This window comes from Natrix helvetica (genome assembly GCF_964273705.1).
Source record: "Natrix helvetica genome assembly, chromosome: Z".
Taxonomy (NCBI): Eukaryota; Metazoa; Chordata; class Lepidosauria; order Squamata; family Natricidae; genus Natrix; species Natrix helvetica.
In genome coordinates this window covers 54,296,085-54,309,904 of record NC_138554.1, presented here as the reverse complement: position 1 = coordinate 54,309,904, position 13,820 = coordinate 54,296,085, and the positions used below count along the sequence as shown (strand labels likewise).

General features: G+C 37.6%; 1 protein-coding gene across 1 annotated transcript in view; it reads left to right on the top strand.

Annotated features, from left to right (window-relative positions):
* Positions 1-13,820, top strand: part of LOC309401879 (unconventional myosin-Id) — a 133,327-nt gene that overhangs the window by 28,945 nt on the left and 90,562 nt on the right. The window contains exons 5-11 of the mRNA XM_081971190.1: positions 711-764; positions 2,355-2,450; positions 4,361-4,477; positions 5,377-5,580; positions 6,384-6,529; positions 6,611-6,725; positions 10,430-10,600. Coding sequence (XP_081827316.1) covers positions 711-764; positions 2,355-2,450; positions 4,361-4,477; positions 5,377-5,580; positions 6,384-6,529; positions 6,611-6,725; positions 10,430-10,600 — 903 coding nt within the window. The remainder of the gene's footprint in view (positions 1-710; positions 765-2,354; positions 2,451-4,360; positions 4,478-5,376; positions 5,581-6,383; positions 6,530-6,610; positions 6,726-10,429; positions 10,601-13,820) is intronic.

Sequence of the window (13,820 nt, the reverse complement as noted above, 5' to 3'; positions counted from 1 at the left end):
CAGATTAAGATTAATGAAACCTTAACCAGTAACATTATTGAAGTCCTGCTATTACTTGTCGATCTGATTGATCCCAGAAGGTATTCTACCCTTGGTCCAGAGGTGGGTTTCTGCCGGATTGGGCAAACTGGTAGTGGCGGTGGCGGGAGGTTCTGTGCACCCGCTCAGACGCTTCTGCATATGCACAGAAGTGTTACCTGAGCGTGCAAGCACGCACGAATGAACGAGCCGGTAGTAAAATAAATTGAAACCCACCACTGCCTTGGTTATACTGAATAAAGTTGTTTAAAAGACTAGTTGCCCTTTGGAGAGATTGCCACCACAATGGCACTAAATTTGGTTTGTTGCAAATGGTTGTTATGCCACTGTTGTACTACAAGTCTCTCATTATTTGTTTAATTTATTTAAAGGACTTATATGGCTTCCCATCTCTCACATGACTCTGGATGTCTAATAGCCATAGCACTTCAACAAATCATCATCATCATCTATTATATTATGTTACATTGTAATAACACAAATTGTGTAACCCCATCTCCCTTTAAGCCTTCTGCCTCCCAAGAGATTTATTATTTAAGTAGGGCAAAATTAGGTTTAAAAAGAGCCTGTTTTCGATACTTCACTTAATGTAAACTGTTTGCTTAGGATAGTACAGATTAAAAAATAAATTAGCAAGCTTGTTTGGTAATGCTCTTTCCCTGTTTTTCTAGTCCCGGGTGATTGTGCAGCAACTAGGAGAGAGAAACTTTCACTCCTTCTACCAGGTGAGTTGCAACTATGAAATTAGGCACTGTGTGGGTGACCACTTGTAAATTCAGAGGAATGCACCCTACTCTTATTTGTAATGTTCTTCATTGTTTTATCCTATCAGTTTGTTACATCCTTCTTTCTCCCCTAGTTCATTCACAGTGCAAAGGACAAGTCTTTGTATAGCCGTTTTGCTGTAGAAGATAATTTATTCCACTCTGAGGCTCAAAGGCTGGCTGTTCAGATTTCCTTTATCCCAATGTAATGTTACTTGGTGTTTTTATTTTCCTTGGAAGAGAAGATCATACTGGTTCTAGCCTGCAGATGGAAATAATTTCCATATATACTTCATGGTTTTGCCTTCTGTGCCTGCTAGCAATTATGGTAACTGGATGCCTGTCTTGGATACCTCTGAAACAGCTAATAGTGACTTAGGGTAGCCTTTTACAAAAGACAATGTCTGTTTCTTTTGGAAAGTAGGATTCTGTATTACTTTACTTTTATGCCAGGCTACCATGTTGGTAAAGCATCACTGTTTATTGTTTTACTGGAGGAGTGTGAAGACTGTGCCACTGAATTTATTTATTTGAGAAGTGTATATGATCACTTACATTATATAAAACAACCTAGTAAACCCACAAATAATAAAAACACAAGATTAAAATTCCATGCCATTCAACATCTTTTCAAAATAACAATAATAATAAAGTTGGACTTGCTTCCCGTTATGCTCCAGTGAAAAAAGCCAAGTTTCAATGTCATTTCAACATATCATATGTTGATCATATATGATCATATCATATATTCAACCCTCCAACATATCTTGGTTTAGATGAAACAATGAACATGTTTAAATATTTTGGGATGCTAGCCATTCTGCCCGCCCAGGAGAAAGTTTCCTAATCCTGAAAAAACACGAGTTCTTGAATATGTAATAACTTAACTCCATTAAAAGTTGCATCTCTCATGACAGGATAAAAAAAGAAGAAAGGAGAAACAGAAGTCTTTAAATGAAGGATGCCCCTTAGCTGAGATTCCAGAAGGAAGATCCTAAAGATAAATCAAGTATCAGTAGCATTTCTGAGTGGTAATGAGTAGCACATAGTTGGGGTTGAATGCCACTCAAAGCATATACTTTTTCCTCCCCAAAATAGCCTTATGTAAGAGAGAATGTAACTTGTCAGGAGTGACTAGTAAAGGAGCAGCTGTTACAATGCTTGCTCTCTTCACTCTTGAATATTGAATATTATATTTGTTCAATGTCCTTTATACCACATGCTTGAGACATGGACTATCCTATCAAGATAGAGTGTTTTAGATGGCAATAATATTAATAATACATAGCACCAAAAATGCAATTGATGTAAGGCGTCTTTGCTGCTCTCTGGGTTTGGTAGTTTTCTTGCAGAGGTTTCAGTACCCAAACTAGGTAACATCATCACTGCTAGCAACTAGGATTCATGATGTTACTTAGTTTGAATAATGAAACATCTGCAGGGGGGGGAATCAACCTAGAGAGCACCAAGGATGCTCATTTCAACCCTGAGCTACCAATACTCTCCTTTATCAACACAATTGGTTTAAGTAACTGATCCTTATCTTTTTAGCTTCTTCAAGGTGGCTCTGAGCAGCTTCTGCGATCTTTGTATCTACATAAAGATCTATCTGCATATAGCTATATTAGTGCTGGAACTCAACCAAAGGTGAGGAAGAATCATTTTTCCCTTTGAAACTCTTGCATGGTAAACTATTCTATTTCTTATCCACCTGTACATTTGGAGATCTGATTACATTTAAGTTAACCTATCCAATGCTTACAAGTAATTTCGATTGGCCAGCTTAAAAACTGCTAAAATTGAATGATCCGGTATACTTCCAATATTAATTGATCAACTACCAAATCAAATCTTTTATTAAGGTCCCAGGCCAGGATTCAAAGGGTGAAACATAATAATTTAAAGAACTAAAAAATATAAAATACACAAAGTCAATTACATCTTTAGCAAACTTTCCAGGGCATTCTGAGGAATCTTTTACAGTATCTGATTTCTTTTAGATGAAGAAACTAAAAATATATAATCTCATTCAGCAATTCCAAGGCCACATTTTAACAGCAAAATGTATGGCTAATTTAATAGAAAAATGGCTGAAAGGTTTTTATTGTGTAATTTATTTTCATTATTACATTAAAACTCTGATTCCTGTAATTTTTAAATAGTGCACCAGAGGATAGGTTTTGAACCAGGATACCTCAAATGAGCTAACCTACACAACATGTCCAAAATCATGACTCGACTTCAGTGTAATTGAAATTTGATAAGTTTTATAAAACATTTTATACCATAGAACTGTTTATGACATAATGCAAAATGTCACAAAACATTTCCTGCGCTAATGTTTGACAATGCTATACAGTTGAACATGGGATAATTTCAAGACACATAAAACTCTGAATGTATCCCAGCTTTTCCAGTTAAGGCATTGCATTAGAAGCTCTGTCACTGTTGCAGTCATTGAGGAATCTGATCAGGAAATATCTATGAAAAGATAACCCAAAAAATAATGCATTATCTAATTATGACTATGAATGTAGACTTGAATTAAATATTTAACAGTGCTCTGGATATTACAGGTAGTCCTTCACTTACAACAGATCTTTTAGTGACTGTTCAAAGTTACAACATCGCTGAAAATAGTGACTGTTTTTCACACTTATGACCGTTGCAGCATCAGACATTTGACAATTGGCTCAATTTATGACTGCTGCTATCCCAGGATTATGTGATTACCTTTTGCAATCTTCTGACAAGCAAAATCAATGGGGAAGCCAGATTCACTTAACAACTGTGTAACTAACTTAACAACAGCAGTGATTCACTTAACAACTGTGGTAGGAAAGGTTGTAAAATGAGGCAAAAGTCACTTAAAAGTCTTACTTAGCAACATAAATTTTAGACTCAATTCCAGTCATAAGTCAAGGACTACCTTGTATTATATTTTATAAAGTTACCTATTTTTATTTGGAATTCTGTGCTATGTTCTTTTTTGCTCCTTGACAACAATAACAAAAAAAGTTTCCAAATTTGGCCAAATTGGTTTAAAAGTCTCCTTGCCATTTTTTTTTATTAGGGAAAAAATTTCAAACATTCAGCTGAAATCTTTTGAAAACTCTATATTATTGCGGGCCAGCTATCAACTTTATGTTGCCAACTATTATCTTCAATTCCTAATTAACATTATCTTGTTTTGTATGTTTGACCTTGGCTAGCAGGAAAGGATGATAATTTATATTCTCTTTTGCAGCTGTGATTTACTCCTTTTTTCCTTGTTTTCTTCCAACACCCCCCCCCCATCACCCCCCTAAGTTTTTTTAATTATTTGGATTCATTATGAATATTTTAACAGATTAAATAGACTTATTCTCTTGCTTTTCTTTTTCCTATCAGCTAGTTCATGTAATATTTTTTACTACTATTACTAATACTTTATCCTTTGTTTTGGCTGAAATATTCCCATGTAGGGAGATACGTGTCTTATTTTCCATTGCTTAACATTGTATTCTTAGTGTTAAAGCAAGAGAGTGACTTCATATTTTTGTTTGTTATTTTTTTAGTGTGCCATTAATGACAGTGCAGATTTCAAAGCTGTTGCTGATGCAATGAAAGTGATAGGATTTGGACCAGAAGAGATTCAAACAGTGTACAAAATCCTTGCTACCATTCTGCATTTGGTAAGTGGATCTCTCTGCTGTTAGACTTATGGAAAGAAGGGTATGTTGTAGGGTTATATGAGGAATATCAGGAACAAGAGGGCAATAGTTATATTTTGCATTTATTCATGCATATTTATTTGGGTGAGAGACTTTAATTATATTTAAATATATTAAAGATCATAGACATTCAGATTCCAGGTTTATTTCTAAAGATAGGCAAGCTAATAGAATGAATCAGGTTTCCATGGTTATAAAGAAAATACAGGTACTCCTTGACTTAAAAGTGTTCATTTAGCCATTTTTCGAAGTTACGATGTCACTGACAACATACACTTACAACCATCCACACAGTCATATGATTACAATCTGGGCATTTGGTGACCAACTCACATTTATAACAGTTGCAGTTTCTTGGAGTCACATGATTGACATTTGCAGTCTTCCCTACCGGCTTTCAACAAGCAAAGTCAATGGGGAAGCCAGCAGAGACCGTTACAAGTTGCAATCATGTGTTATCTCAGTTAACAACCTCAGTAATTCACTTAAATGGCCACACGTGTGGTCATGTGATGCCTTACTTAACCACTATACAACTTAATCATGAGTTTTCTGGTCTAATTGTGGTTGTAAGTCAATGATGACTTATAGAAACTTCCAATGTTCTTTAGCGGATATGCTCTTTTATTAACGTTAATAAATAAGGTGTAACTTTCCCAATGTTATCAGTAAAACAATGAGCAGGAATTTGGTTACCTAGCAAGAAATGCTTTCGTTTAACATGGAGATGGAATAGCTATTATCTTAGTTTGGGATGAATCAAGGAAACAGCCAGAGTTTTCAAGCAGATACAATGTCTAAATTGTGCTTAATGCTGAATTATTGAGGAAATGAACAAGCTTCTTCCATATTTTCTCCAGGGCAACTTGAAATTTTCGGTGGATGGTGAAACACCAATGATTGAAAATAGCAAGCTAGTATCTGTCATTGCAGATCTGCTCTCAACTAAAGCTGATACAGTAGAGAAGGCCCTGCTTTTTCGAACTGTAGCTACTGGTCGTGATATCATTGATAAGCAACATACAGAGCAAGAAGCCACGTACGGCAAAAATGCATTTGCAAAGGTGAATATAGATTCCATCCTATCAGTGAAGTCTAGCTTTTTGCTTTGATATCTTCATTTTTAAGTGAAAGTTAATATGGTTGATTCAAACAGTTCAAAAGTAGCCACGAACATAAATCCATACATAAATTATAACTTGCAATTCATGAACAATTTATGTAAGAGAGGAAAAAGGTGACTTTCTCTCCAGTTATCAAAAATATTCTATCTGTGATCAGCAAGTGCCTTATTTCTTGTGACCAGAAATCGAAGTATTGTTTGAAGATTGTCTGAATTGCCAGTTATCTTTGGGAGGCTAGTGATTGGAATTCTCTGGAGATTTATGAAGTCTTTGGAATTATTCCCAAAGTTTATGGATGATGTAAAAGTCATACTATGAGAAAGTGTGAGATAGGGTATGAGAAGACAAGTATATTTTGGGTGTGCAGGGAGATTGGAACACACACACTTGTGGCTACTTTCCAGTGAAACACATTGTATATAATCAGTGAAGTTGTATATTGTATATCATCAGTGAATTAAGACATTGGTGGAGGAAGAATCTGGAACTGGCTGACTTGTTTAATGAACTAAATGTCCTGAAAATAACCCCATTTCAATTTTAATAAGGTTACAGCAAAAGAGCAGCTTTATTGGCAGCTTTTTTGTTTAAGTCTCATAAGATTTTTACTGCTGAGTGGGTTAGAACTGGATGATTCCCAGTTTTCTTTTATAAGGTTACAGTGACCTAACACAAAAATGCAGGCTTACTAAATCTGGGTTCTAAACCAGGAAATAAAATTGATGATGTACTTTGGTTTGTAGGCAATGTATGAGCGCCTTTTCTGCTGGATTGTGATGCATATCAATGATGGGATTGCAGTGAAAGATTACAACAGCACTGTTCACGGCAAAAACACAGTGATTGGAGTTCTTGATATCTATGGCTTTGAGATCTTTGACAATAACAGGTGAAATATCTTGAGACAGTCAAGCATATATTGGTTCACAGGAGGATTTAAGACATTATTTACTGATTTTTCCTTTTATAGTTTTGAACAATTCTGCATTAACTACTGCAATGAGAAGTTGCAACAGCTCTTCATTCAACTTGTTTTGAAGCAAGAACAGGAAGAATATCAGCGAGAGGGGATTCCTTGGAAGCATGTGAGTGGATTTACACGGTCTGCTCAGAAACACTCAGTGGTTACCCCACCTCCAAATTAAGATTTAAAATGCAGTATCATATGGGGAGGGAGATTCAATATGTTTATTTAAAACATCAAATCTAGTGGACACAACCACTAGAAAACCAGTTAATAAAGCCTGCAAAAGTTGTGAAAGAAAAGACTGAAAATTGAAATTTTACCAGTTAAGAAGGTAAAGAATATGTGGATGGTTTTCAAGAAAAAACTATTTCTATTATAACTGGATTTGAGGAAAGGGATAGAAATGTAGAACTTCAAGGAAGACTTTTTCAGCTATTATATAGACTAAGTGAGACCATAGAGAAATAATATTTTAAATACTTTGATCCCAAGGCAAGGTTATAAAGATTATAATCAGCACTCTGAGATATGCCTGGAAGCAGACAGATAAGCAAGGCAGCTGCAATATCAATGGTATAATAGACTATGATCTTTAAGAACACTCTCTGCTCCTGCAGCCTTATACTGTATTTATGAATATATCTTCATGAATACAGAATAGCAATAGTACTTCTTTACCACTTCACAGTGCTTTACAGCCTTCTCAAAATGGTTTACAGAGCCAGTATATTGCCCCCAATAATCTGAGTCCTCATTTTACCGACCTCAGAAGGATGGAAGGCTGAGTCAACCTTGAGCCAATCAGAATTAAATGCTGGTAGCTGGCTGTCAGCAGAAATAGCCTGCACTACTGCATTTTAACCACTCCACCACCACGGCTCAGAATATTTCTGTATTCATCGCCCTGTCCATCAAATGAAATGTGATCAACTCCTTCCAGTTCCCATCCCTATTGGATGGTCATCTAATGGGACCTTGAAAATGGCATTTTTAACAACTGCCTATTTCCTTTGAACTTTTTCCTGGCAGAGGTGCAATCAGCTTTATCTCTCTTAGGCTTTAGGAAAATTGTGAAGATTTATCAGTTTCAACTTGTACAGGAAGAGAATATATTATAATTGAAGGTGTGGTTCACGTGTGCATGTCATTTGCATTTTTTAAATCTTCCTTGAGCTTTCACTGTATTTAGAATTGCATGTGTTTGGAAACATTACATATTGAAATTGTTAGCTATGTAGAATCTTGAGAATGAACAAAATACAAGCAAAATGAATATTTTGTGCCAAATTTAATTTCTAATGTGTTTTCAAGGAATGTCCCATGTAGAAGTTATTACAATAGTCTAATAAAAAAAAGAATGGGTCATCTATCACAGGTTGGCGTACTCCGATAACAGGTATCATTAAATCATGGTTGAGTGAGGAATATTCCTATTTAATGTAGTTGCTTCTTCAAAGAGATTGCAAGTGCATCTAGTTTTGTTTAAACAGCAACATCTGGTTGATCCTTATTCTCATGCTAGTTCAGGATACCGATATTTAAACACAAGATGGAAAAAATGTATGTGCGTACTGATGATATTTTCCCCTAAATCTCTGGGATATAGTTCAGTTCTCAATAGTTTTAGTACATAGAAAAAATGTTGTCCTTGTACGATGCCATGGTACAATACAGATGATATCAAGCCAAAATTCCCAGTATTGCTTTTGGAGACTGACTTATCAGGAAATTTTGAATTACTATAAGATGGCGCTCTATAACCACCAGTCAGCTCAGATTGGTCAATGCCACACTAAATAGAATACAAAACCACAGAACCAGCAGCAGCTTATTCATTCTGTCTAGTTCTCTATTCCCTAATCCCCAAATAATCAAGAGCTGAACCTAATCAAAATAGATTCAGACCAGGGACGTGCGGTCAGGGGAGGCAGGGGAGGCAGAGCCTCACCTCTCTTCATGAAATAATAGTATATAATATTATATTTTATATATATATATATATATATATATATATATATATATATATATATATATATATATATATATATATATATATATATATATATATATATATATATAATATTATAATATTATATACATCTGTCCGCCGCGCCTGGGAGCTGAGGAGGCAGAAATGTTGTCGGCGCTGCCGGATGACATCATCCGGCAGCGCCGACATTTCTGCCTCCGCCCTCCGCAGCTCCCGGGTGCGCCCGGACGGAGGTAGCCAGAATGGCGCTGAGGCAGTCCGGCGGGCGAGCGACCGAGGATCAGGCTGCCTCGCTCGCTCGCCCGCCGGACTGCCTCGGCACCATTCTGGCTACCTCCGTCCGGGCACGCCCGGGAGCTGCGGAGGGCAGAGGCAGAAATGGCGCTGCCGGATGATGTCATCTGGCAGCGCTGACAACATTTCTGCCTCCGTCCTCCGCAGCTCCCGGGCGCGCCCGGATGGAGGTAGCCAGAATGGCACCGAGGCAGTCCGGCGGGCGAGCGACCGAGGATCAGGCTGCCTCGCTCGCTCGCTTGCCCGCCCGACGGACTGCCTTGGCGCCATTCTGGCTACCTCCACCCGGGCGCACCAGGGAGCTGCGGAGGGCGGAGGCAGAAATGTCGGGGCTGCCGGATGACAAAGGCATGAAAGCGCAGCCGCCTGAATGGGAAAGCAACGAAAGGGGCTGCGATTTCACCCTGCTCAAGCCTTGCCGCCTACATGGGAAGCCGCCTGAATGGGAAATGGGAATGGGAAGCGCAGCCGCCTGAATGGGAAAGCAACGAAAGTGGCAGCAAGGGCGGGCGGGAAAGCAACGAAAGGGGCAGCGAGGGCGGGCGGTGGCTGCAGGCGGCAAGGCTTGAGCGGGGTGAAAGCGCAGCCCCTTTCATTGCTTTCCCATTCACCCCGCTCAAGCCTTGCCCGAGGGAGCTGGGGATCGGGCTTTGGGTTGGTGGGAGACCTTGAAGGAGGGGGGGGAAGGGACTGGCGCCGGTGGAGGAAGCAGTGCTACGCGGATCAGTACACTCCGCTGTCCCCTTAATGTTCACTCAGGAAGGCGGAGAATGGGACCACGTGTGCTGGAGGCTGAGGCTGCCTCAGCCTCCTGCACACGTGGTCCCATTCCCCGCCTTCCTGATGACGTCACCAGCCTCACCAGCCATAACCCTCACCGCACGTCACTGATTCAGACAACCTTTGAAATGCCAAACAACGCTCTGTGATCTTGTGCCAAGAATGGAGGTTGGAGATTGGATACAAATTAATAAATATCAACTTCTTAGAATCAGAGCAATAGGGGAAAATATTACTTTTTTAAGGCAGGACAAAAATATAATCACCTCCCATGTATTTAATGAAACAGAGATTAGCAATGCCCCCTATAATCAGCAACAACTAGTGGAGTAAAATCCACACAGTCTCCGTATATGTAGTAATTTTTCCCAAGATTCTGAGACTGCACTCTAACATTAGTAAAATAGAGGGCTTTTAATGTTATTGGTATGAAGTACAAAAAGGAGATAAAACTTGGAATATATATTTATCATCTCAACCACACAGAATACCATATCAGATATCTTTCTTTATTCTTCAGATATCTCTAGACTTAAAAAGTTTCAAAATATTGCTGAATAGTTTGGCTTAAATCTATCTGAAATATTGTATGATTTATTGTATTGTATAAATTCAGAATAAATTTTACTGAGTTTCAAAGTAGGAACTGCACCTGAAGGAAATTTAAAGTTACACCTCCTCATATTACTAATTCTAGTAATGCAGTATACTTTTCCTCACGGAATTGTCTTTAGTATTTGTTTTCAAATATTCTATAGATTGACTACTTCAACAACCAGATTATTGTTGATCTTGTGGAGCTGCAGCACAAGGGAATCATAGCCAATTTGGATGATGCGTGCATGAATGTTGGAAAAGTCACAGATGAAATGTTCCTGGAGGCTCTTAATAAGAAGTTGGGCAAGCATGCTCACTTTTCCAGCAGAAAGGTATTTTTGTTTAATCTGGTATTAACTGTAAGTCTGGCACTAGACTAATTTAACTTTTTTTTACTTAATTAGCATTGAAATGTTTTATCTTGTCCTTTCTTAATTGAAACAGATCAGTTTACACAAAATAGTCATTTAGCTTCATATTATTCCCTGCTTCTAAACATGTGCCAAGGAATTTTGAAAAGCATATTTTTCAGGGTTTCTGACTAATTGAATTTTTTCTTAAAGCATTTTATCCTCCCAGAAAGAATCAAAGAAGAGTGTACAATCGAAATTGCAGTCTCTAAAAACACCCTACAAAAACAAAAAATAGAACAAAAGATCATAAAAAACAAATCCGCACAGTATTTTCTTTATTATCAAGTTCAGCAAGTGCCATTTCATCAGAATGGAAGGCTGCTTTCTCTCTGATGGGCTCAGAGTGTAGCAATATGGAAAAAAGCTCGTAACTAGCCCAATGCTGCCTCATTCATCTTCCCTTTTTCACAGTGTGTCGTTAAGTATGTATTTAATCCTTTTGGGATTCTAAGAACTAGAACATACTTTTTAATCCACCCCAAGCCATAAACTTGTAAGTGTTATGGCTGAGTTGAAAATATATGAATTTTCACTGCAACCCATTCAATCCATATGTGAATCTAACTTTGATGACTTGAGGCTCAAACTGAACTATAGCATTTGTTGGCTGATATTGTTATGGTGACATTAGTTAGAGGAAGGAACCAATTGGCACATAGAGAATGCATATTTAAGGTTCACATTTTGAGAGATTTAAAAAAAAATCAAGCCTATGACTTGATGTACTCCTCTGCTATAAATAATCTTCAAAGCTGTTTCCAAAGGGGGGGGGGGATTAATATCCAGCAGAGGGAGCCATAGACTTTTCAATGTTAAAGAGAAAAACAGAAGCATGAAGCTGGCTAGACAGTGATGTCATTTATAACCAATAGGAGCCCAGTTTAAATTCATGTAATGTTTCCTAAGCAAGTAAGAGCCGAGAATATGGAGTATGGGTTTTTATTTCAGAAAGGTGAAGAAATTCCTTTTGAAACCGTCGTCGAACAATATTTTTATTAGAAGCAATTAGAATGTAACAGCAAAATTTTAGAGATGTCCAAAAGGCTACTCATTATGCAAAACATTGGGAAAGGGAAGTGTTAAAGGAAAATGCTAGCTTTGCTGAAAGTATAAAGCCTTCATTTGGTCATATCCATAAAATAGAGTATAAGATATAATTGCTGGTTTAAACAGATACTATTGAATACTGGACAGATTTCAGGTTGCCCTTAGGGTTGTTAAGGCTGCCTCTAGGTTTGTTAAAAACTAAGAATAGTTAATCAGTTTTTGAAAGTACACCAATTAGCAGTTAATAGATTCTATCTTCTAAGTGAAATGTAGAGATCAAGCACTCTTTCATTATTAACACATTTAAAGTGGTGTCATTTTTACATTCAGAAATAGTGAAGTTCTTTGTAAGTTGGTATAGTTTAGGGAGTAAGTATGTACTGTTAGGGAATACGTAACACAGTCACAGTTTTACCCATTGTTTGCTTGTTTTATAACAGAAAGCCACTGGAACAATTAATAATAATAATTAACAACAACAACAATAATGATAGCTAGGCACGATCGAGGTGCTAAATGAATCCACTGGTCATTATGTAAAAAATACGACTTACCTGTACCCAAAAAGTCATGGGAGCACAAAGTGGAAAAAGTTACCGAAAATGAGAAGGTGAAGATCTTGTGGGACTTTCGAATACAGACGGATTGTCATTTGGAACACAACACGCCAGATATCACGGTTGTCAAGGGCCAAAGTGCACAATTTATTGATATTGCTGTACCAAGAGATGCCAGAGTCGAATAAAAAGATCTGAGGGAAAATCACCAAATATCACGATCTGGGCATCGAAACTACACAAGTATGGATGAAACATGTGACAGTAATACCCATTGTCATAGGGGCACTTAGTACCATGTTTAAGAATTTTACAATGGAACTGCAAAAAACTGCGCTGCTTGGAACATCAGATATTTTAAGAAGATACTTAGTTGATACCTAAGACACTGGCGCATCCCAATTCAACCATTAGCACCAGTCAATGGCATTTGTGGCACATTTTTTAAATGTTCAGTTGACTGAGTTTCATATTTAATGAATAAAAGATCATAATCATCTAGAAATTCATAACTTGGATCAAAAGACAAGAAAACCAATGATAATATACCATGTTCTGCATCCAAAAAGTGATATTGATTGATTGTATTTACCAGGATCTCAGGGCAACAGAGATTCTTACAGGTGAAACAAACTGTGGAAGAGGAAAAACATGGCTTAAATGACTATATAAAAAAGCAAAAAAGCCTCTGCTAAAAGAGGTGAACAGGGGAAACCTCTTGAAAACAAGATTGAAAACAGAATATCGAAAGGAAGCAATTGACTATCGAGTTTATAACTGGAAAAAGAAGCTTATGCACAGTCAATACCGAAGGTTATTGAAGGAAAGATAGATACAAAGCTAACATGGAGATGGCTGATATCAGGAGTGCTGAAGAAAGAAAGTGAAGGCTTCATTTTGGCTGTCCAAGAATAAGGCTTGCAGACCAATTCCATAAAAGCAAAAATTGAACATGTCAACAACAGCAACAAATGCCATTCATGCAACAAGAAAGATGTAACAATGGATCATTTTATCAGTAGCTGCAGCAAAATCTCACAGATTGATTATCTACATGCTCCAGTTGCCAAAATCATACGTTGGAAGCTTTACCAGAAGTTTGAGTTTAAATGCAGCCAAAATTACTGGGAACACCAAATTGACAAAGTTCTTTAAAATGAGCAAATCAAGATCTGTGAGACTTTTGGGTGCAAATAGACAGACATCTGACATCACATGCCTTACATCACTATTGTGAAAAAGAAAGGAGTCTGGTTCTTTGATATTACAATACCAGGCGATTTATGAATTGGAGAGAAACAGCTAGAAAAAGGTAATAAAATATCATGGTTTTCAAATTGAACTTGAGCGACTCTGGAGGAAGAAATCAATGATTGTATCAATAGTAATAGGAGCCCTTGGAGCAATACCAAAAGGGTTGCCTAAATACTGGCTGACCAACCGCACTGGCTGACCAACCACACTCAACGTGTAGTTCTCAATGGAACTGCATCTACATGGAGGGAAGTATGCAGTGGAGTACCCCAAGGCTCTGT